The sequence below is a fragment of the Saccostrea echinata genome, unplaced genomic scaffold (assembly GCF_033153115.1).
Source record: "Saccostrea echinata isolate AGI-Se365-2 ecotype Australia unplaced genomic scaffold, CSIRO_AGI_Sech_v1 ptg000030l, whole genome shotgun sequence".
Classification (NCBI taxonomy): Eukaryota; Metazoa; Mollusca; class Bivalvia; order Ostreida; family Ostreidae; genus Saccostrea; species Saccostrea echinata.
Window position 1 is genome coordinate 5170924 of NW_026889779.1, and position 24138 is coordinate 5195061.

The following is a 24138-nucleotide window of genomic DNA, read 5'->3' on the forward strand; positions in this document are numbered from 1 at the left end:
AACATTGAATCACAGGGCACTATTGCACAAGTTTTCACTGCGACACAGGCTTGCATGATGGTGTGTACCAATGATTGTAAATTCTGCATGCTCATATAGGAAAAATAAAGTCTAATTACATTAAATTACAGAATTTTGTTTCACTTTGATGTTTATAGTTTTCACTTTCATATGCATAAAATATGCAAGCGCGCATATTACACATAGCATTAAATAGCGATTATCAAGATAAACGTACCCCAGCCACAAAACAATTAACATGTCATCCATGCGTATGCATTAGACTAATACACACAACCTTTGGCTTGCATAATTAAAATCAAGTTAAGCCGTACATACACCTCGTATAATTATCGCGCTATTATCTGTTGATCATAGGAACACAGGTAACCTGTGCGTAACAGACAGGTGGATGTTATCAATAGAGCGTTCAGTTTACCTAACGGACTTGATCATCAGAGCGGAAAATTATCCGACTTCGAGATAACACACATGATTTTAATGAATGGGTACACAATTTTACTTCGAGATAACTGGGGTATTCAACATTACCGTGTTCGACATAGAGAGGTTTATTTTAATCATTTATAAAGCAAATTTTGTCGGGACCGCGGCCTTACTTCGACATATCCGGGGTATTCTAGATATCCGTGTTCAAGATTTCGAAGTTTAGCTGTACATGTACCCCTTTTTAAAAGGATTTTAAAGGATTTATTATTAACAATAATAGTTTTACTCTGGTATTTACTAACATCAATATGTCCAGTAGCTGGAATACTTGGAACTCGGTGATCCAGACATAATTATGGATGTCAGCATCAGCTACTTAATCTGGAACTACTTGATATCATGAAGTTTTTTTTTTTTAACAATTCTCTGGTATTCAAGATGCTAGAGTTTGATTGTAATATTTTTATAATCTTATTGATGTAGTAACACAACATTTTAAATGTGAATTGAATTTTAGGGCTATCTATGTTATGCGGGTTCTTTGTTAATGGTCCTTATGCTCTGATTACCACTGCTGTTAGTGCAGACTTGGGCACTCACAAAGTCCTACAGGGGAATGCCAAAGCCTTGTCAACAGTCACTGCCATTATTGATGGAACTGGAAGTATAGGTCAGTGTGTTATATCCAATCCTACTTTGATTTTTACTTTGACTTGTCAGAGACCAGAAGAGCTTATGCAATAGTAAGGTGTCCGTCGTCCATCCGTTTAGCTGTCTGTCTGTAAACAATTTTTCAAAAGACTACTCTTCCTACAATTTTGGTCAGATTTCAATATAACTTATAATTGCAAGAAATCTTGCCACAAAAAAGACTAAACCAAGGATTATTATTCAATTTATTGTGGTTGCAAAGTTTCAAGTCTGAGTGGTGCTTTTCTCCTCCTTTGTTATAAGTATAAACCAGTAGAGGTAGTCTCATCAGAGACTTCTGGTTGTATTATCTATGGTTTATCTCATTGAATACATTACATGTTTTAATCCTTAAAGGCTTTTGTGAGCTGAACTTTTCTGCCACTCATGTCAATTTTAACTCTTACAAAAATGCACTGACTTCTTTTTCAAGCATTTTAATGAGTTATCTCTAGAACACACATGTGAAACAAATAATATACGCAATAATACATATTATTGTGTCATTTTATGAATTTAATAGTACCTGAAATAGTGAGGAAGAAACTGAATCATTTAAGATTAATACATGTCTCTATCAAAATTTGGGATTGAAGAGTTTGTTATAGGATTAAACATTCTTTTTACAGAATTTATCGATGTGTTAAGTCATGCCTTTGTACTCACAAACTGAATAAAAGTGTGAAGCACTTTTATGTAAAATTTTTTGAGTACAAAGGCATGAATTAAATTACACATCAATAAATTCTGGAAAAAGAACGTTTAATTCTTATAATTCCAATTACGAAGTTCTAAAATTATTTCTCTTTGAAGCCTCCATACAATACATTATTTCTGTACAGGGTAGGAATACTTTATGCCGCGATGTGGAAATGAAACATAATCGAGATGAACATTGATAAAGTTCAATTTTAATTGTCAAAACATTCACTCATCGAATATTGTTTAAGTCCTTAAATATCCTAAATACAAGTAGACTCCAGAAGAATTGATCAGGTTGGCATTAACGACAAACGCTCTAAAATGAAAGTAGCATACCCACAGCACCTTTGATTTGCTCTGGTTTGTTCAAAGACGAGACAAAATATAAGATGTAGAAATATAAATTTGATGTAATAAGGCAAGAGTCTGAGGTACGTTTCTCTTTCCTATCAGGGCCACTGAGAACTGAGCTGATTTGCTTTGCTTGGGAACGACGATGATTTATAAATTCACACTCATGATTTTAGAGTGACATAAAAATAATATTCCTGTCTGTCAGTCCTGCATGTCGTCAGTTTTTATTTTATTATTTATTTATTTTTATTTAATTTCAAGTTTCTGTAACTGTTTAGCTTAAACAGACTAGAAGTAACGAGTTGTTACAATTTTTATGCCCCCGGTCGAAAGATCCCAGGGGTATATTGTTTTTGTCCTGTCTGTCTGTTTGTCTGTCTGTCTGTTGTCAACTTTAACCTTGCCCTTAACTTTTGATTGGTTGGAGCTATGAGTTTCATATTTCACATGTGTATTTCTTGAGACAAGACCTTTCTTTGGGTACCATCATATTTGACCTTTTGACCTTGACCTTGGAGTTTGACCCACTTTTGCAAAATTTTATGAGACTTTGACCTTGGCCATAACTTCTACACAGTTGGTGCTTGGGGTTTCAAACTTCACATGTGTATTCTTTGTGAAAAGGCCTTCCTTTGGATACCAACAACTTTGACCTTTTGACCTTTGAGTTTGACTACTTTTGAAAAACTATAACCTTGGCCATAACTTTTGAACAGGTGGTGCTTGGGGTTTCAAACTTCACATGTGTATTCCTTGTGACAAGACCTTCATCAGAATATCAACCTCTTTGACCCTTTGACCTTGACCTATGAGTTTGACCTACTTTTGAAAAACTTTAACCTTGGCCATGACTTTTGAATGGTTGGAGCTAGGGCTTTAATACTTCACATATGTAATCCTTGTGACAAGACCTTCCTTTGGATACCAACCACTTTGACCTTTTGACCTTGACCTAGGAGTTTGACCTACTTTTGAAAAACTTAAACCTTGGCCATAACTTTTGAATGGTTAATGCTAGGGATTTCATACTTCACATATGTAATCCTTGTGACAAGACCTTCCTTTGGATACCAACAACTTTGACCTTGACCTTGACGTTTTACTTACTTTTAAAAAACTTTAACCTTCGCCATAACTTTTGAACAGTTGCAGCTAGGGCTTTGAAATTTCACAGGTATATTGATTATTCCTTGAGACAAGACCTTCCTTTGGGTACCAACATTTTTTTTATCTTCTGGCCTGGATTTTGACTTGCATTTGAGAAACTTTAACCTTCACCATAAGCTGCCATATGGGGGCATCAGTGTTTCACAAACACATCTTGTTTACAATAAAAGCTAGGTAGGGAAAGTAGTTCTTATTGAGAGATTTATCGATGTGTAAACTTTTTCTTGATTTTGTTCTTGTCCAATCAAAACACAGGAAATCAGTAAATAAAGTTAAGATTGGAATTACAGATTATTTATTGTCAACTTTGGTTTTTAGGAGCTGCAGTAGGCCCCCTTTTGGCTGGAGTGATTGAATCCTCAGGCTGGAACAATGTCTTCTACATGCTGATAGCTTCTGATGTTATGGCTTTATTGGTAAGCTCATACATTACATATCACCGGGAATGGGATAAAGTTCAGGAAAATCTCAAATTCGTCCACATCTACATATCAAATGAACTCGGTGAAACTTTAAGATTGTTTGTCAGGCGTGTTAGAAACATGGATTGGTTTTCTCTTGTCTCATGTGGGTTTGTTTTCTTGATGACTTTTATATTGTATTTGAATTTTGTGTATAATTCTTGATAGCATAACAGTTTCGGAAGTAACTTTTTTCTATTTATTTGGTTATAATTATGTTGATGGTATAATGTTAATGTATGTGATATATTCTGTTATTTTATTCATTTTGATCAAAGAAGAAATCCATTGTGATACCTTCTGAATCAACGGGTACACATTGATTGATTAAATAGTGCGATAATATTTTGTAAACTATTTTTTGATGTGAAGAATCTCATTTATTTATACAAATTGATTTATTTTTGCATAATAAGGAATAAAATAAGTTTTGAATTTAGAATGCACATTTATGAAAAAAGATTTTATTCTGAAAATGTATATTTTTGCTTTTAAAGTAGATAAACTTCTTATATTGTAGAAAAAATTTCCATGACTGATAATGCTATTAATTCTATACCATCAAATAGATTTTATCTCCCATCTTTTTTCCATAAAAACTGTGCAATACCATTAAGAGCTAGCTGGACAATCATTTCACAGGTAGATAGATACTGGGAAGTTGCTTAGTGCATCTATGTTGGTTTTCATCAAGAGGTGTAGTTCCTCAACTTGTAATTACTTAAAACTTGCATTTTCACATTGTAGGACATAAAGGGTCTCTCTGCTGAAGAGAAATAATTCTGACATGTTTTGAATCAGGTTTCCTTTAAAATTGCACAATTTGAAGTTTAGGTTTAAAATATTTAGGACTGTCTTACTTTCAAATTTTTTGCAGCAAGGTACAATATTTTAAAAATGCAAGAGGATCTTCCTGTCTAAGTAATATTACACAGCTGAGGAACAATACCACACAAACAAGATTGCACTCATTTATCGTCTCGTAATATCTTGACATAGCATCTCATTGTATTTATTACATTCTACTCATCTTTAGATAATACATTTAATTGATATTAACTCACCATTTATACTAGGAATTGTTTTCCTTTGCTGGTTTCATATCTCTAATTAGAATGGGTCACATGTATGGTTGCACACAGTTTTAAACTAGCTTTTTATCATAACCTTGGTTTGATATGCACACAATTCAAATCAGAAATTTTTTTGGCTTTTTTAGTTCATCTAATCCAAAAGCTCAGATGAACTTTCTGCTTGTTTTCCCCCATTTTCTCAAAAGTGAGGGGACATTAAATCTCATTAGTCTGTCTGTCTGTCACAAAAACTTTTACCTTGGTTATATCTTTTGAATGAGAAGAGACAGGGCTTTTATATTTCACATGTACATTACCTGTGACAAGACCTTTCCAAATATACTGTGATTTTTTACCCCGTGACCTTAACGTTTGACCTACTTTTCAAAAATTTTAACACTACTTTAAATTGGTCATAACCTTTAAATAAGAAAAGATAGGGCTTTCATATTATACATGTATATTACCTGTGACAAGACCTTTCAAAATACTGTAAACCAACTATTATTCGCGTCATCTTTTATTTGCGATTCATCAATTTGAAATCGATCTGTGACAATTAATTTTCGCAACTGAGGAAACATTCTCTACAAATACAAAGCAAAATAAATGGTTCACGGCGATTATTATTCGCGAGTTAACATAGGTCGCGAGACTCATGCATATTTCTCGCACACGAATAAAAGTTGGTTTACAGTATAGTATGATTTTTTACCCTGTGACCTTGAAGTTTGACCTACTTGTCAAAAATTTTATCTTTGCATATAACTTTTGATTGAGAAGAGATAGGGCTTTCATATCACATATGTACATTACCTGTGACAAAATCTTTCCAAATATACAATGGTTTTTGACTCTGTGACCTTGACCTTGAAGTAAACCTTCTTTTCAAAAATTTTATCTTTGCATATAACTTTTGATTGAGAAGAGATAGGGCTTTCATTTCATATATGTACATTTCAGAACCTATAATCTTTGCCATAACTGTTATTAATTCATTACTTTATGTCTTTTATGTATAACGCACAGACAAGACAGGACACACAAACAAAACAGTTACAATATGCCATAAATAATGGCATCCCATTCACTAAGATACCGAAAGCGGGGGACCACAATTCTTTGAATTTGCTTTTTTGGGGGATTTCTCTGTCCAGCTGTCTGTGTTGTCTATTCACTCTTCATATTTTTGACTGTTCCAAAACCACAGAGCCAATTTCAACCAAACTTTCATCAAAACATCCTTTATTAAAGGGAATTCAAGTTTGTTCTAAAGAAAAGTCATGTCTACTTTTAAGGGAAATTATAAATAAGAAATAGTGAAAATAGACTGAAGTTATTAAAACAATTTTCAAAAAGTCAGTTGGTCCAAAAAAGATAAAATTTGTGTGAAAACTTTCTTGTACAGATATAATTAAAGTTTGTTCAAATTGTGATCCAATAGCCAAATTAGTTATAGTGTTTTGTAATCTAATCTTTATGTAAAAGTACCATTAACTTAGGCCCTTTTATGCCAAGACCACAGAGTTAAGTTATTTCTAAAATTGATTTAAAAAAAAAAAGGCTTTTTAACTACCTTCTGGCAAGCCTCGAATGTATTACTCAAACATCCATGATAACCTACTTATCAAATATATTAAAATTAATCCAGGGGGACCTCTTACCTTTAGCGTCTGATCTGGAGCTAAACTTCATTGAATTCATTGAACCTAAATTATATACTATAGAAGAGAAATTAACTCTGTCTAGCCAATACTTTTACTGACAAAATTTTAGCATTGGAGAAGACTGGTAAAGGTGAGATTGCCACAAAATATTACAGAACTAGGTGCCCTTTGGTTCTTCCAATTTATTGTATGATGCACCTCCATATTGAAATTACAGACAACAACAGATTTTTTAATGCACAGTAATGCCTTTGCCGATGTGATCAATTAATCAATGATTTATCAATTTAGCAAAATAAACCAATGGTTCAGAGATCTACTTTTGTGTTTTATAATGGCTACAGTGCTGACTCACATATCTTTTTAAAAGATAAGCTTGCACACCTTAATTTGGTGACCACAATAAGGAGTGTCATTTATCAATGTACACATATTGATTAGACAAACAGAGAGTGGTGACTTAGTTGCAGTCCATGAATCTATTGTTTCACTTTTCATTACATTTTCAAGAATTCTGTGTGTAAACAAAGTTGGTACTTAAGGGCAATTTTGGATTGTTGCAATTTATTAAGTTCACTTCATCATCAGATGAAGTTTATTATAGTTTGTAGGTTCTATATGAACATTTAGGTTTTTAAGCAGCATAATATGAATCATTTTGTGATCCATAAAGGCACTTATTGACATTTGTGCACAAAATCTAACCAAGAGCAATATAATGGCATGTAATGAGTCCAACTACATTGTGCTTTACTCATTTTCTCAGATATATGTAAGATTAGAGTGGTCTATACCAGTGAGATAAAAAAAAAAAAAGAGATTAGATTTCAGGGTTTTTCCCCTTTGCTTTCTTTATGGTCACATGTCAGTTGTCATTCTGTGGATTTCCTACTCGAACACCTAAATTGCTTTACATAAGTACTCTCAAAGTACTCAGACAATGTATACATCTACCCATAAGTGATTTATTTATATTTAACATCTCACTCCTCTCATATATAACTTGTGTTTATCATTTAACAGAGTTACATGTACATCTAGTTCTGAAAATCTTCATAACTAAAGTCAAACTTTGGTATTTCTGATAAGTTGTATATAATATGATTTAAGAATCACTTTGAATCATTTATCTGATTTATTTGCAATGTACGTTGAACACTTTTGACAACCCATACCTTCTGAGATATTAAAAAAAAATTGACTGAGTCAGTGTATGTTATTTATGTTTAGGCTACCAGCTTTCTCTTTTTTATTTATTTATTTATATACATGTATTTTATTTTGTTTTATTGTATTCTTTTATGGGGGCATGATTCTGTTTTAATACCAGGAAACTTAAATGAAATGCAAAATTAATCTTTAGGCAATTTATTCAATTAACTTCTTTTTTTCTAAATTATTTATGGATTTACATTACCTCTCAATTATGGTAATATGTATTCTAAATTTGCACACTGAAGTAATTAAAAATGTTGGCATTTTTTCTCTGGTTTGCATGATATACCAAAGGATCACAGAGTAACAGCGTTTTCTCTTTTCCCACAGCTCTTACTGCGCCTATTTTACAAAGAGATGGTTGTCCACTTTGGTAGAGGCACCGCTGTTAGCTAACCCTGTCTCCTGTGGCCTTGAACATGACTGATCTCAATATGGGGACCCCCCTCTCCTGTGATACCAGAGATTTTATCCAGCATTTTCCACTTTTTCTTTAATTTTTAGCGACAAATTCATTTTAATACTTTTCCTTTTAATAAGAAAAAGAAAAATTAAGGTTGTAAATTTTATTTGAAAAAAATGAGCCCTTGTGCAAAAAGGTTGTATGAATCTTTTAAGGGGATTAGAGTTAATTGAAAAATCAGAAAATGTATGATTTCCTTAAAATTGCTGTAAACATACTTTTTCCTTGGGGTCATAATTCCCAAAATCAAAATTTCTGTTCAATCAAATAGAAAAATTTGGTGGATTTCTTGGATTGCCTTTTATGTTTGAAAAGAACTTTCAGTATGCTGTGACAATTTCCGCAGAAAATTTGTGAGTGCATACATAGCATAAAGAAATACCATGCAGAAAAAACTACCGTATATACTCGCCTATAAGTCGGTTTTTTGGGAGTTAACTTTTGGTCTAAAACGCTATGTCCGACTTATAGGCGAGACATCAAAAGCTTGGTATTTTTCTGGACGACAACATGAGGTAATTTTTACATAACTTCGACGATTATCGTTGAGAAATGTCTGGACGTATTATATTATTTATGTATTCTAAGATTATAAATTATAAATAAAGTACAAGTATTTACCGATGTCATATCCTAACATAGTATTTGAACACAGGTAAATAAATTACAGTATTGATATGAAATTTATAAGAGAAGAAAAAAAAAGAGATAAAATATCGGCGTTATCCTTCAAAATATTATTTGAAAAACATTAAAACATTAGAGCATTAATTGAAATTGTCCACCGATTCTGGCAAAAAGTTGTTCCGACTTATAGGCAGGTCAATTGCAAATCCCTTTAAAATAACCTCAAAAATCACAACCGACTTATAGGCGGACTGACTTATAGGCGAGTATATACGGTATGTCTACAGTACTCATAATTAGTTTTTTTTAAAAAAAGGTACTTAAGAGATTTTATCCTGCTTATTTTATGCCACCCAATTCAGAGATTTTCTTTAACACTGCACATTAGATATGAAGATATCAGATATAGACCCATACTTACTTGTACATATTAATCATTATTTTTCACCTCAGTACTTACTTGTATAATGTCACACATCACAATTTCATGGCACCCTGTGGGATTTTTTTTTACCACAGTATTAATGGCAATTAATCTTAGTAATACCATTTTAGATTCTGTATCACTTTTAACATTCTGAGTATTTCCTATCTGTCTGTACATGTATATACAATTGTAATTCATTCTCTTTGAGCTCTTTTTAAAAAAAATTGTGTATTTTGTGTTTTGCTTTGTCAGAATTAATAGCATTATTTAGTCATGGTTAGATTAGACATTTTATTTTGATACTGGGAATTAGTCAAAGCAAGTTTTTAGAGGTTATATTAATCAGTGCAAAAATTTAAAAATATGTTGAAATTGAATCTTTATTGTTTTGATGAGACTGTTCCTTATAATTTTTTTTTTAAAAGACAGACTAAGAATATACTTTGTGTCAAGTATCTGTTTTTTAAACATGATTTTAAGTTATTGCTTTTGATGAAAGGTACATTTATACATTCAAGAGATCTTTGTTTGATGGTGTGTTTTTTTTTTTCATTTTAATAGACACAATTGAAAATTATATTCTTGCTGATGAAAATTAGAACAATTTTCATGTGCATTTGAAGATTTTGTTGTTTTTAAAGAAATTTGGATTAATTTTCCTTTTTTTGATAAAATATTTAACAGATTTTTTTCTGTAAAATAGAACATGATAGAAGAATTGGTAAATGTACATTCCGCACTTTGTTACATCATTGTACTGACAGAATTGTATAATGAGGGAATATCATGTATGACACATGTATGGAAGAAAATATTGTTACAATATTTCAAAAACGTTTTTGTTTGTTTGTTTCTTTTTTTTTCAAACTCTACACAGTTTTTGAACTTTAAAGAGAAAAAAGTATTATGTAAGCCTAACATTCAACCTGTAATATACCATGAACCAGAAACTACAACTGAAGGGGAAAGGGGTTTCTTTCTGTAAATACATGTACGTAATTGTCATCTTGAATGTCTCTGTGGTGCAGCGACATCGGTTTGACTCTTGCCATTATTAAACCTACAGTATAAAAGTGACAAAAATATTTGATAAAATCTATACGATGGCTTGGACATTTGAACGTCAAGTGTTTCGCTTTGTGTGCATGGTGTGTGTGCTATTCCTGTTGAAAGCATTCTTCTTGTGTGATTGGGGAATTCATTATGCATGATTGGATTAGTGCCTGAACCGGACCACAGAGTGGCATGTTAGCTGCAGAACTGTAGCATTATGGTTTTATATTTTAGTTATGGTCAAAGACTAGAATATAAAACCATAACGCTACAGTTCTGCAGCTAAGTGGCATGTTAGCAGCTATGACGTGAAAATGGAAGGATATCATTTATTAGGATTTTTGCGCGGGGGGGGGGGGGGTGTCGATTCTAACCCCATCTCTTCGTCATACCTGGTAGATGGATGACTTTTTAAAGGTTTATTAGGAAGAGAAGGGGATTATTCTCTTGAGTAATTTTTAATCTTATGACGACAAAGAACTTTTTTAATCCTCAAATTCTGAGTACATACATCATATGATCAGAATGAAAATTTTCATTAATTTCTTCCTTGTAATATCTCTGTCGCGTCGTGATAAAAAAGAGAGATAATAGGGTTTTTTATTGAGTTGAAGTTTGCGAGTTTTCATCTACATGTACTTATAAATGTGAAACATATTTAATGTTGAGGAAATTAGTTTTCGTCTTCGTACAACTTTTCTGTAAGGTGTTCTCTCTTCAAATCGTGCAGAATCTTAATTCCTCAATAAAACTTTATTAAATTAGCAGATTCGTATGTCTCAGTTGAGTTTTGTGTTAAAATGAACCATTTTTTGTATGTATACTTTTTTTATAGTAAATTTAAATTTGTGTTATTTTTATTTGTCCCCCGCTTTCACTGTTAATTTGGGTCGGTTTGTCCGTCCGTCTGTCTGTATAGCTGTCTGTGTGTAACACTTTCGTTTCCGGGTGATATATTGAGAAGCCTTTGAGCTTTTGCAATGAAATTTTATGCCACAACTCCGGCCTAAAGAAGACCCGTATTGAATTGGAGGTCAAGGTAATAAATTCATACATTCTGTGTTTAATACATTCTTTGTTGCATGGCCGTAGGAACGGGGGGGGGGGGGGCGTGCCCCCCCCCCCAATAATTTTTGCCGATATATAGATTACTATAGTAAACATTGATACTTTATGCTTGTGCCAACTGTCAACTGAAAAATGTATGGGTGTGCCCCCCCCCCCCCCCTAACTTAAATTGCTTCCTACGGGCCTGTGCTGGCGATATCTCAAGAAGCTTTTGAGTTTTTGCATTGAAAATTTATAGCATACCTCCCTATGGCCCCGCGCCTGCCCCTCTCAAAATGTCCCGACCCTTATCTCCTCGCAACAGAGTTGGAGGGGATATAGAAGCGCAAATGAGGGGGGGGGGTGTTAGTCCTCTGCGAAACGGAAGTGATGTAATTTGCACCGGGATCGAATGTTGCCTTGATATATGTATTTTTAATTTAATTTTAATCAGAATTTCTGGCCAGTGATTTTAAAGAAATATTAAGGGACAAATATTTGATTTCTGTTAGGTGTGTGCATGCATGTGTGTGGGATGGGGGGGGGGGGGGGGGCTGAACGATCTTGGAAATAAAAAGGAAAGATTAGTTTGTTTTTTATTTTAGTTTGGATAACCCCTGTTTTTGATTGTCAAACATTTTTCAGTGAAGGCAAAACTAAAGAAAATACCTCTTGTCATCCTAGAAAGAAATATATTTTGTCATGTGAAGGCATGATCTGACTCGACAATCACCCCCCCCCCCTTTTTCTAGAATCAAATAGCCATCCCCTGGAAAAATAATCTCTGTCTTCTATGACTTTTACGTGTCCTTAAAATTATAAGCTAAAAAGTCTTATAAACAATGATAAATATGAATTTCAAACATGTTTTTGGAAATTGAAATTATTTGTCTTTTGGATCATACATTCACACTCTGCGTTTGAAATCAGCTCAGGTGGATTGAAAATGAATTTCAAACTAGAATTTCAATCCAATGTTTTCTCGGACGTCCGTGCCGAATTGTACCCGCCCATTTCATTGTCTATCATTAGATGTTTTGACTGTAACAGATGGAAAAGACGTAAGCTGTATATTTTCAATTTTGCCAGTTAATGTTCCGCTGTCTTATATAAAGAGAATCTTCTGTACATTTTTTTAAAGAATAAGCCATCAAATCTATATATCCATGTTGGCATTTACAATGTGAAAATTTTGTATAAGAAAATCGTTATGTAGAGGAAGATAAAAAATAAAATTTACCCACCCACCTCAATTTTAAAGCAAATTAGGATGAAAATCTAACTTTAAATTTATGTGGCCTTAAGGCCAAAAGCTGATACTCCTTTCTCAAATGTGAAAAACCTATTTCTTAACAGTGGATCAAGCATGTTTTCGGGAGGATCCAAAGTCTTTTTTTTTAAATTTGCTTTAGTATGTACATTTAATAACTCTGCAAATTCCAGGGGTGGTGTAGGTGCCCCCCCCCCCTCCTCCTAGGTCCGCGCACGCTGTTCTTTTATCCTAAATCCTCCGAATTAGCTTGTTTTATAAGTGGAGTGTGAATCTTAAGCCAAAGACATTGTTTGAATTTAAATTATTAAATACCAGAAAGATCAAGCTAATTTGACATGAATTTCGTATCAAAGGCAAAATCAGGGTCAGTTCAGGAAGTAGAGCGCTTTGATTCAATAGAACTTTGCCATAGGGGTCCTGTTCAAGCTCGGGGCGTTAGGTGGGAAAAATTCAGCTAAACAAAAATTCGATTGTCCATTATATAGGGTAGCTGAAAATCTTAAGCAATGACTTAGACTTGAAAAATAATGCTGACGTTGAAAACCTGATAATCTGTTTAGAAATCGCGCACATTTCGAAGAAATCAAAGGGTAAAAGGTAAATAATAACGGTATATCTCCCTCAAAATTGGTTTTAAAAAATGGTAAAACCCATTCCTTTTTGTGCACAAGAATTGGTAAATGTAATTGTACATTGACTTTTCTGGGAAAAAAAATATAGTGTAAATATAACATTGCATAGAGTTGATACTCAAGCGATTATATTGTATTATGAAACACCAAAGCATCCAATACACATACAAAAAGTAAGGGGGTAATCTGATTAACATGCATCTGGTACAATAGAACAGATTTGCAGTATTGTCGGGGTTGAATTAAAAAGTTTCTACCATGACCATTTTTTTAATGCTGTGTTTTGCAATTTTTAAAATTTCCCACAATGGACTATTTTGTGACATTTAAAGTGCATGTGTCTTTTAATATGCTTAACTTTAATTTGTCCTCAAATTCTGTCTTCAGTGCTGTGGTGAACTTTTTAAATTTCATAATTCAAATTTGGGATAATCTCTCTCTCTCTCTCTCTATATATATATATTCGGAAAAATTTTATTATTTAATAATAATAATAAAAAAAATTCTTACAAGAAAAAAAAGTGTACTTCTTTGAACCTAAAAATGTAGTTCAAATTACTTGTCATATGTGAGGCATGATAAGGTAAGTTCATAGGAAGTAGGGTGCATCGATTTAATTATTTTATCGTTACTATATGTGCGATATTCGGAAGTTTAGGTGGAAAAGTAAATATACTAATTGAAAAAAAATGAATAGTAATAAAAAAATACTGTACGGTTAATTATAGACTAGTCATGTCTCTATATACAGTGTGGTTTAGACTTTAAAATTAATCTTAATGTTTGAAATATGTTCAACGTGACATTTTCCCCCTCGCTGTCCCTAAATGCTTAGCGTTGTATGTCATGCATGCTAGAACAGGTTGACATGACCTAACCTGAAATTATTACTTGTTTAAATGAAAAATTTTCTATGCTGCCATTGGTCTTATTTTTTTTATGATATAATTTGATTTTTTAGATAATGGACAAAACTTGTTTTTATTGTAATTAAGATTATTGATATTTAATCATTACAGTATAGTTTAATCAAACATTATTTCGTATTTTGTATGAAGTCTGTATTTTGGAAGTTCTTGTTATTTCTAAAAATTAAAAATGGCGTATATGTAGATATTTGTTTTGTATAATAGTTACTCTAAAAATCGATATTTGCATTTTATTTCTGGATCCGCCACCAATCGCAGGGAATTGTGGTCCAAAGAAAATATTCCATCACACATATTCCTCACTCGAGTTCGTGAACTTCTAGGTACCCTAAGGGGGAGAGAAGAACCATAGCAAATTTTTTCGTCAATGAATCATTATTTGTAATTTTATTATAGATTATTTCACTTTAACATATACAACTTTTTTTTGTTAGAAAATAAAATTTGGTGAAATTTTTATATTATATAATAACATGTATCTTACCCTTAAGGTACCCCTCGGTCGTCTTGTATTCATTCATTCATTAGAAAAACCATGTTGGTCTGACCTGCCAGTGAATCCTTTGCCGGCAAAGTCGAAGCAGGTAAGAAATAAGAAAAGTTATCTCTACATTTCTACATTTTATTTAAAATTTATTTACTGAGCATGAGACTTGAATTTTCCTGTTGTGTGCATTTGTTGGTTTAAAAATGTAATTGAAAAAAAAAAATACAAATAACTAAATTAAAAGTCGATATTTAAAAAGTTTTTTTTAATTTTCAAATGCAATTTACACAGTGTGAATATGCTTCTTGTGGTTTCTCTCTCTCTCTCTCTGAAAGGTTTATTGATCTATACTACTGCACAAATCATGTACAGTATCATTATGCGTACATGCATATATGAAAATGATACTATTCTGAAGATAAGAAGTGCGTTCAGTTGTGTTACCTATTATTGACCTCGCTCGTTTCTATGCATGTGTCCAGACAGTATGACCTTAATATTATTATCGAATATGTTGGGGGGGGGGTGTCTTTTTATTTTAGTTTCCAAATAAAATTAAAGTCAATGGAAAAGTACATTAGATTTTTTTTAATTTTGTTTTTTCAATCGCAAAATATTGGGACGATAACTTATCCTAAGAATTTAAAAATTTTATGGAAATGTAATTGTTGAGAGAACTGGTATTTGAATAACATTTTCTATCTGTACAGGGAAGTTAAGAGGGAGTGCTCTTTTCCGGGAGTTTAACAAGGATGATTTTTTTTTGTGTTACAATAAGTATGTTTCTTGCATGGCTTTTATAGTGCATATTGTGTATATGTGGGAGGGGATATAACAAATAAATATTGTCATTGCTATGCTGTAGCGGATCCAGCGGGGTGGGTGGTCCGGACCCATGGGATTTTTAATGTTAAAATTACATGGACTCCTTGTAAATTAGTTGAAAGAGTCATATATACCCCCATCTAGATATATTGATAGAATTTTTTCCTTACGCTGATCAAAAAAACTCTGTCGGGTAACCCAACCAAACCCCGTCCACCCCACCCCACTACATGATTTTTGTTCGAACAAGTGTTCCTTTTTGTTCCCCGCTTTCACGAAAGCGAGAGGACATTAATTCTCATCATCTGTCAGTCGGGCACACAAAAACTTTAACTTTGGTCATAACTTCTGAATGCTTTCATTTTTCACATGTCCATTACCTGTGACAAGACCTTTCCAAATATACCATGTTTTTTGACCCCGTGACCTTGAGGTTTGCCCAATATTCGCTTATGCTTACATAACTTCAGCCTTCATTTGTCATCGTATTCCACTGTTGAAGGACTCCACCGATATCCTTTCGACGACCGGATATTTTAAGGGGGTTGGGGGGGGGGGCGCAACAAAATTTTTCCACTGTATCAATAAATACTCTGCATCCAGAAATCCAGGAAACAAGCTACAGAGTGAGTATTGGGATTGATCCTATGGTGTGTAAAGGTCACGGAACAGTTGGGTGGGGCACCCAAACTAGAAGAATAAAATTAAACATCAAACTAAATGTACTGTACGTAGAGCAATCAGCGTAGTTTTCGCCGTAAACTTATTTGAACAGTCCCTGAAAATATGAGATGCATATTTTTTTTTCTCTCGGGCGGATCCAAGATTTCACGCAGTTAATTGAGGGTTGGGGCTTTAAAAAAGAGAGAACGGAGCAAATGAGAACGGAGTAATGAGAGCTTTTTTTTAAATGTACAGTTGAAGTGTCTGTTTGTCTGTACTATTAAGAAATAAAAAATAATTTAAGATTCATTTAAAAAATCTTCTAAAGAATGATTGGACCCGAAAAAATCTTAACTTATGTGGAGTGTAAATCCATGTTAGTTCAAATCAAAGCCGCAGGGTTAGGTAAAGGTCACACCAGAGGGGATCAAAGTTTTACGCAGTGTGAAGGATATAATCTTCAAGAGCAAAAGGGTTACAATTAGTAATTAATTAAATGACAGACAACACTATGTATATATATGTATTGTTAAAACAGTTTTCCTTAAATCATTGTCTTTGGGGCAAGAGTGTGGTCACAAAAAGAGGGGGGGGGGGTGCAAAGATTTATAATACTTGCAAAAATCTTTTTGAAATAGTAGATTCGAGTTGTTCAAATTATGACTTCTGGGTTAGGGCCACAATAGGGGTTGAAAGTTTTAAATATATGTAAAGTTTCATTAAGTAATGTGTAGGAAAAATCTTGAATAAAACCTACAGAACAGCAGGGCCGCAATTACAGAAATATATCATCAAAGCAACCGTAACAATTTGTAAAACTTACAGGGTGTTTCATAATATATGTTACATTTTGAATCTTCAATTTAACAAACACAAGAAAAAGATACAGAAAAGTGATTTTATCAATTTGATGCATGTATCCATAAGATTCATTATGTACAATTACCAACCAAAATATTGAACAGTGGGCGAAATCTCAAACATTAATGAAAATCAGCGAAATTTCTAAGTTAGGTCATTTTTGTTACGTTGAATTTCACAACGTCAAAAGCCCACATTAAATGTTCTTAATGATCTCCTCTTTTTCAACTACAAATGAAAGTTGCTTCTCGAAATTTGTATCACCTTGTCACTCATTTTTGCTTATACACTCCTCATTTGAAGGTTTATGTTTCTTTTGAGCTCATTCAGTATCCGCGGTCTAAGATTGTAGACCCTATTCCTAAGGAACCCCTACAGAAAAAGGCCTAAAAATTGAGATTGGCGAATGCAGAGATCAAACTCTTTTCTTGGGGTATTGCATTATTGAAAATTTTTGTACGCTGATAACTTCATATCATATTTCAAAGTTCAATATATGCTGGAAATGCTGATATTGCCATCATCAATTTTCTGAAAACATCCATCTGAGACTTTTCTCAGGAGTTTGCTAAACTATCTAAGAGTCTCTACTTCACCAATTAAATCTTCGGTTCTTTCAGGAGTACCGTGTCATTTATCGCATAATGCTTGTCCCCGTCCTTTAACCTTGTTACTAGCCTTCTGATAAGCATCCTCAAATCTTCTATTCTTTTGGAATATTTCCTTTTATCAACATCTGAATGAATGAATATTGGCGACATGTATTGAAAAAAAAGCTTTACAATTCAGCAATATGTTGATAAGTTTAGTCCATTTTGAAAAATATTCAAATTATGACATCGGTGTTTATGTCACAATTAATCATTGTAATACCATGAATTCCTTGACTTTTTCACATGGAACAAAAATGCAGGATTTGTTGTTTAAAATGGTATATAGTTTGTAATAGATGTGTAATAGGTAAGAAAAATAATTAGATTTAAAAATGTAACATATATTATGAAACACCCTGTACATCAAGCCTAGATATACTGTAAATTAAAATCACTGAAATCATGGGTTTTTCTTTAGAGGTGGCAATAAGAGGTTACATTTATCTACATATATACATCATTTGCTAGGAAGATAATGTTGATTTTGTTGAACATAGTGTGTCCAATCTGTATTTGTTTAAAAATGCATTGTTATAATCAATGAAAGTTTACTCTTTCAGTAAGGGGATTCAGAAATACAACTCAGTTGACTAATGATTTAGTTTTTATGTAGCACATAGTGTTTCATATATTTTCCATTATCAGTGCTATCTAGGTGAGACAGAAGATTCTACCATGGCTTGCGAAAAGAAAAGAGTAGCTGTAATCGGTACAGGTCCTGCTGGCCTTTGCACACTCAAACACCTGTCATTAAGTTCAGAAGAATATGACATTGTGGCCTTTGAAAGGAACTTTTGGCCTGGGGGATTATGGGTATACACTGATATGACTGGCAAGGATGAATATGGGGTACCCATTCACTCAGCAATGTACAAGAAACTCAAGTAAGTCAACCAAAATGTCTCAAGTAAGACAACCAAAATGTCTCAAGTAAGTCAACCAAAAGGTCTCAAGTAAGTCAACCAAAATGTCTTAAGTAAGTCAACCAAAATGTCTTGAATATATCTTTTTAAAAGATTTACTTGAGGGATAAGATATGATATGGCAAGATATGGTTGAACTTTGATATTTCAAATACCATGGATATGCCAAAGTGATTTTGAAGTCCCAACTGCTTACTCCTTAAGTATTTTAACTTGGATATCTTGAATCCTTAGATATCTCAAAATATTTTCTCTGTGCGACCAAGTTTGAGATAATGAGGTCTGACTGTATTTGCAACATTTGCCTATATATGTACTAACTGTTTTAACATACAGTCAAACCTCGTTATCTCGAACTTGATGAGACCAAGAAAAAACTTAGAGATATCTGAGGATTTGAGATATCAGGGGTAAAATACTTAAAGAATAAGTGGTTGGGACTTCCATATAACTTTGAAATACTCATGGTATTCGAGATATCAGTGTCCGAGTCATCAAAGTTCAACTGTACTACATTTAAAAGTAAAGTATAAACACTTGACTTGAAAATACAAGAAAAACAACACTTTTGATGATAATAATTTGGCAGAGTCAATAAAATATAAAGCTAAGAACTGCCATCTTATTTCTACTTTTAGGACCAATTTACCCAAAGAACTTCAAGAGTTTCCAGGATTCCCCTACCCCAAAGAGTGGAATTCCTATATATCCAGGCAGCAGTGTCTCCAATACTTGAATGAATTCATCGACCACTTTGACATCCGAAAATACATAAAGGTAAAGAATGCACATAATCAGTTAATAGTTCTGTAGACAGAAATTAACACTGAAATAGGTAAGACTTAGACACCCAAGTTGGAAAGGTTTAGGGTACGTGGTCCTTAAAGAGGTGTTCACCTTGTGTTGGCATTTGGGTTTCATTCATCACTACATGAATGTTTTGGGAGATAGTGTATGAAAAGCAATAGTAAGTTGTTGTGTGTAGAGATATGGAAGAACATTGTTTATGAGGATTTTGTTGTTTTTGTCTTTGCTGGGGTAGACTGGATGCTGAATGTTGGGTTTGTTGTCATTGGAAAAATAACGGTTTTGTTGTCAAATGGTGGACTGGAAGAAATTAGATGGTTGTCATTTTCATATTCAGAACATCAAATGTACTAATTGTTAATGATAACTTAATAGGAATTTGGTACAGTTGCTACTGTTAGCTTCATAGAGGGACAAATGCTAACACTGGAGCTTTTTATATTTATTTGTGCACTTTGTAGTTATTTGAAAAAGGGCATTAATCAATGACTGTCAAGTTTTACATAGGTTGCATTTTTCTGGGTTTTTGCTCAATTTTTACATTCATGTTCTTGATGCCAGTGTAGTTAAGGTTTTTAAAAAAGGGACTAATATTGCTTATTGTGATACTTATTAACGTAATAAATTTTGAATTATGATTTTTTTTTTTTTTTTTTTTTTTTGCAAAATATGTGTAAAGACTAAAGAGACAAGTTTATTTCATATTTTATCAGGTAATTTTTTTTATTTCATATCATTGAACTGTTACAATCAGTTCATTATCATGTATATGTAGACCTTTTCAATCTCAAGCCTTGCCAAAGAAACTATAATTATATACTTTATTAGAAAATTGATTTAGGATATAAATCATATATCTTTATAAAATAGCAAACAAACAAAAATCTATGCAAATATAATCTTCGCATTAGGCCATTTGGTTGACAGGATTGGTACTTCCCCATTTCGCCCCCTTTCGCCATGCAGTTAATGACCTTCAATTTCCCCATTTCGCCTTTTAGCACAACAAACTTGGTTCCTTCACCATTTCGCCAAACCCTTTTGACCTTCTGAACTGGCAACGACAAGAGTTCAGCATACAGACTTCTTGTTTAAGCTATAAAATGATGCACTAAAAAACCCTAAAAATTTCTCCTTTCAGGAATTATTGCGGATCAAAAACTTTTTTTTTATTTTAAGATATCAAAATTTAAAAAAAAAAAAACAAAAAAAACAACAACAAAAAACAAAAAAAAAACTCAGATTATGCTTTTATTGAACTTGTGTAAGATCACAATGGTTGAATTTTATTAATAAGAAATTGGAACTTTTGTACATTATGGCAGTTCAGAAGCTACAGTGTAACATGGTTATCACAACCCCAGGTCCTTTCTTGAACCCGGAAAAGGTCTAGATCTTGCCCACACTGTGGGCTGATAATCATGTATTAGAGATTTGTTATTCAGACAAATACGCTCGTCCGAGAAGTCAGTCCGATCAGCTCGACTGACAAAGTGCAATGGAGCGTGAAATACTCTGATATACGTAAACAAGATGCGTCCACTGAGGAGATCTTTGATGCTGTTTTTGTCTGTAATGGGTATGTATAACCGCCCATTCATCATGATTGCAAATGTTTGAACTTACACATACAGTGTTAAGATATTTTGATATCAGGGTTCTCACTTCTTATTTATTTATTTATTTATTTTTTGTGTGTGTGGCAGATGCCAATATTGTGAAATTTTGTACAAATTTTCAATATGACATTTCATTTAGTAGAAACCATTTATTGAAGAGATGAACTATCTGAAGGTTTCATTTCATACGTACTCGAAATATAAAAGACTGATGAAGTTTCAATGTTAAATGGACTATATTTTCAATTTATCTGAAAACATTGTAATTGAGAAAAACCACATCTACAATTTGTAAAAAACAGAATTTTTTCATAATTGGCATGGGACCAGAAAATTGGCTACATTTTGACAAAACTAAAAGCCCCGCAGAACATGCAATATTTAGGGCCTGCATATACCATATTCAAGTATTATAAAGATTCATACTGATGAACAAATTGTTACTTATATTGATATCCCCATTTAATAAACTCTGAAATTGTAAAACTTCATGAAACTCATGTACATTTTGCAATCAGCACTTGGAATGGGCGGTTTGTATGTAACACTGTGTTGTGAGAAAGAGACTTTTTTTTTTCATTTTAAATCTAGCTATTTTCTGTTGAGCCTCACTTTGCACAAAAAATATGAAGTCCTTTTTCAAGTACATTAATTTTGTCCAAGTGAAATCTTTTCTTAGATGCTCAACTGAAAATGTAAAATTTAATTGTTACAGGATAATCTTTAAACATATGACAGATCAAAGGAAAGATATATTTCTTTGTTTAATACCAAAAGTGATTTCATCTTCAAACAAGTATTCAAAAAAAACAAAAAACAAAAAAAAAAAAAACATTCAAATTTCAAAGTTTTCACTTTCAAACTTTCAAAGAGTTATACTCCAGTACACTTTGAACAATTTTACAATTTACAATTTTAACGACTTCAAATCTCAAAGAAATATATGTTTTGTTATCTGATATTTCTTTAATGTATCTGCAATATATTTTGAATTGCTATGACTTCTGATAACTGTTGAATTTTTTTAACATTTAGATATATAATTTGTAGGCATGACTCCAAGGCAAACATTCCTACTGATATTGCTGACATGGACAAGTTCTGTGGAAAAATTTTACACAGCAGGGATTACCGCCATGTGGAAACATTTGCCAATCAGAAAGTGGCCATTGTTGGCATGCACTACTCTGGGGAAGACATCGCCATTCAGGTCTCAACAAAAGCAAAAAGGGTATATGAGTTTTAAGGATTTTACCAAAATGTCTTGAATCCTATCTAATGAAACAATAAAAAATTTAATATCAAAACTGGAAAACAGTTTTCAAAAGTTTTCTTAGTCAAGCAGATTAATGTAAAGGTCTAATGATAATGAAAGTAAAGTACAGCTGATATTTGGTATCTCAACCTTTGATATATCAAGTACCATCAGGATACCTCGAAGTGAGTTGGAAGTTCCAACCACTTTTTTCTATAGGTATTTTAACCTCTCTGTCTCAAGTCCTTGGATATTTCTAAGTTTTTATTTGGCTCTCATCCAGTTTGAGATAATGAGGTTTGACTGTCAAAATAAAATAAGTAATGCAATGCCTGAAATAATCATTTGTAGGTTTACGCAGTCCACAGAAGAAAAACAATGTCTCCATCGTTCCCAGATGACATCATTCAAAAGCCACCCATTGTACGCATGACAGAAACGACAGTTGTGTTCTCCGATGGAACTGAAGCTGAAGTGGATTCCGTCATTTTCTGCACTGGATACAAATACAGCTTTCCATTTCTACAGGAAGGTCTAATCAGTACAAAGAATGAGAGGGTCACTCCACTCTATAAACATATGGTTCACATTGAGTACCCAAGTCTCATTTTTGTGGGAATTCCAAAGCAATGGAATCATTTTCCACAGATCCACAATCAGTCCAGAGTTGCTGTTGCAGTTTTGGAGGGCATAGCACCACTTCCATCAAAAGAGGAAATGAGATCTGAGAGTGATCAAGAATATCAGGATCTTCTGGATGCAGGAAAACCAGTTACCTACTACCATTTCTTTGGAGATGAAGATCGCCAGTGGAGATTTAACAAAGAACTCGCAGACTGGGCTGGAATTGAGCCCCTTCCACCAGTCATGCAGAAGCTTAATGACTATGTGATGCTGGAAAGGTTTAACAACCTGCTAGGCTTTAACAAGCTTAATTATGAAGTCACCGATAGTGAAAACTTCAAAGTTCTAAACAAGTAACACCTAATTTCCATGGTTAGCATAAAATCATCGAACTTTTTCATTTTTTTTTTTTGAACTTACAAATTTATCAAAATAGATCTTACCTACACAAACTTTGATAATGCCTGTTATAAAACAAATAGATAACATTTTGTGTTGTTCTATGCATTTGTTTGTTGAATAAAAAACAACATTCCTGAAGTGAATCTTGAATCATGCATAGGCCTTGCCTTTTAAAAAACGTGTTTTCTGAGTCAAAGTTTGATCAATGTTTGAACATCTTTTAATGTGTTAATTACTTTCCACATCTGTGAGCAAAGAAAATTCAAGTTTTTCTTTGAAAAAAAAAACTTTTAAAAGGTTTTTTTTGTCAAGTATTGTAATTAAGAATTATATATATTTAACAGGATATGATTTTTTTACCCAGTGATATACTTTGCTGCCAAGCTTGACTGAATTTGTAAAGTGGTTTTGCTTGCGTACCTATATAGTTTTGTAAACATGTGTTTATCGTCACTGATGGAAATGTACATTGTATAACTAAAGGGAAACATGAAACACGCACTATGAAAAAAAAAATCCCCAAGTCTAAAAGCTAAGTTTTAATGATACCTAATGTCATATAAATGTGCAAACTCAAAGTACCAGAAGTCCCAATATATATTGTTGCTTTTAATCTCTGTGACTATATGAAAGAATGAGAGCGCACTTGATTTGGATTCGGCAGGAATCGGCGCGCATTTGAAAAGAGAAATTTTCATTGATACATTATACTTTAGCATTTTATTGATGTATCGCGATTCCGTGATTTTCTCAAAATTTTAAAATAAAGTCAAATTTTGATAAAAATTT

General features: G+C 32.9%; 2 protein-coding genes across 3 annotated transcripts in view; both read left to right on the forward strand.

The window, feature by feature from the left end:
* The window catches only part of LOC133197137 (glucose-6-phosphate exchanger SLC37A2-like), a 30384-nt gene extending 20250 nt beyond the window's left edge, over window positions 1-10134 (forward strand). For both annotated transcript variants that reach the window (XM_061333000.1, XM_061333001.1), the window contains exons 16-18: window positions 968-1120; window positions 3682-3779; window positions 8110-10134. In XM_061333000.1, coding sequence (XP_061188984.1) covers window positions 968-1120; window positions 3682-3779; window positions 8110-8175 — 317 coding nt within the window. In that variant the 3' untranslated portion in view covers window positions 8176-10134. The remainder of the gene's footprint in view (window positions 1-967; window positions 1121-3681; window positions 3780-8109) is intronic.
* Window positions 10135-14798: 4664 nt separating this feature from the next.
* LOC133197142 (flavin-containing monooxygenase 3-like) lies at window positions 14799-23487 on the forward strand. Its single transcript, XM_061333004.1, has 6 exons — window positions 14799-14814; window positions 18365-18603; window positions 19281-19419; window positions 20895-21028; window positions 22119-22299; window positions 22675-23487. Exons 2-6 carry the CDS (start codon window positions 18395-18397, stop codon window positions 23302-23304), a joined length of 1293 nt encoding a protein of 430 aa, XP_061188988.1. The 5' UTR covers window positions 14799-14814; window positions 18365-18394; the 3' UTR covers window positions 23305-23487.
* The last annotated feature ends 651 nt before the right edge of the window (window positions 23488-24138 follow it).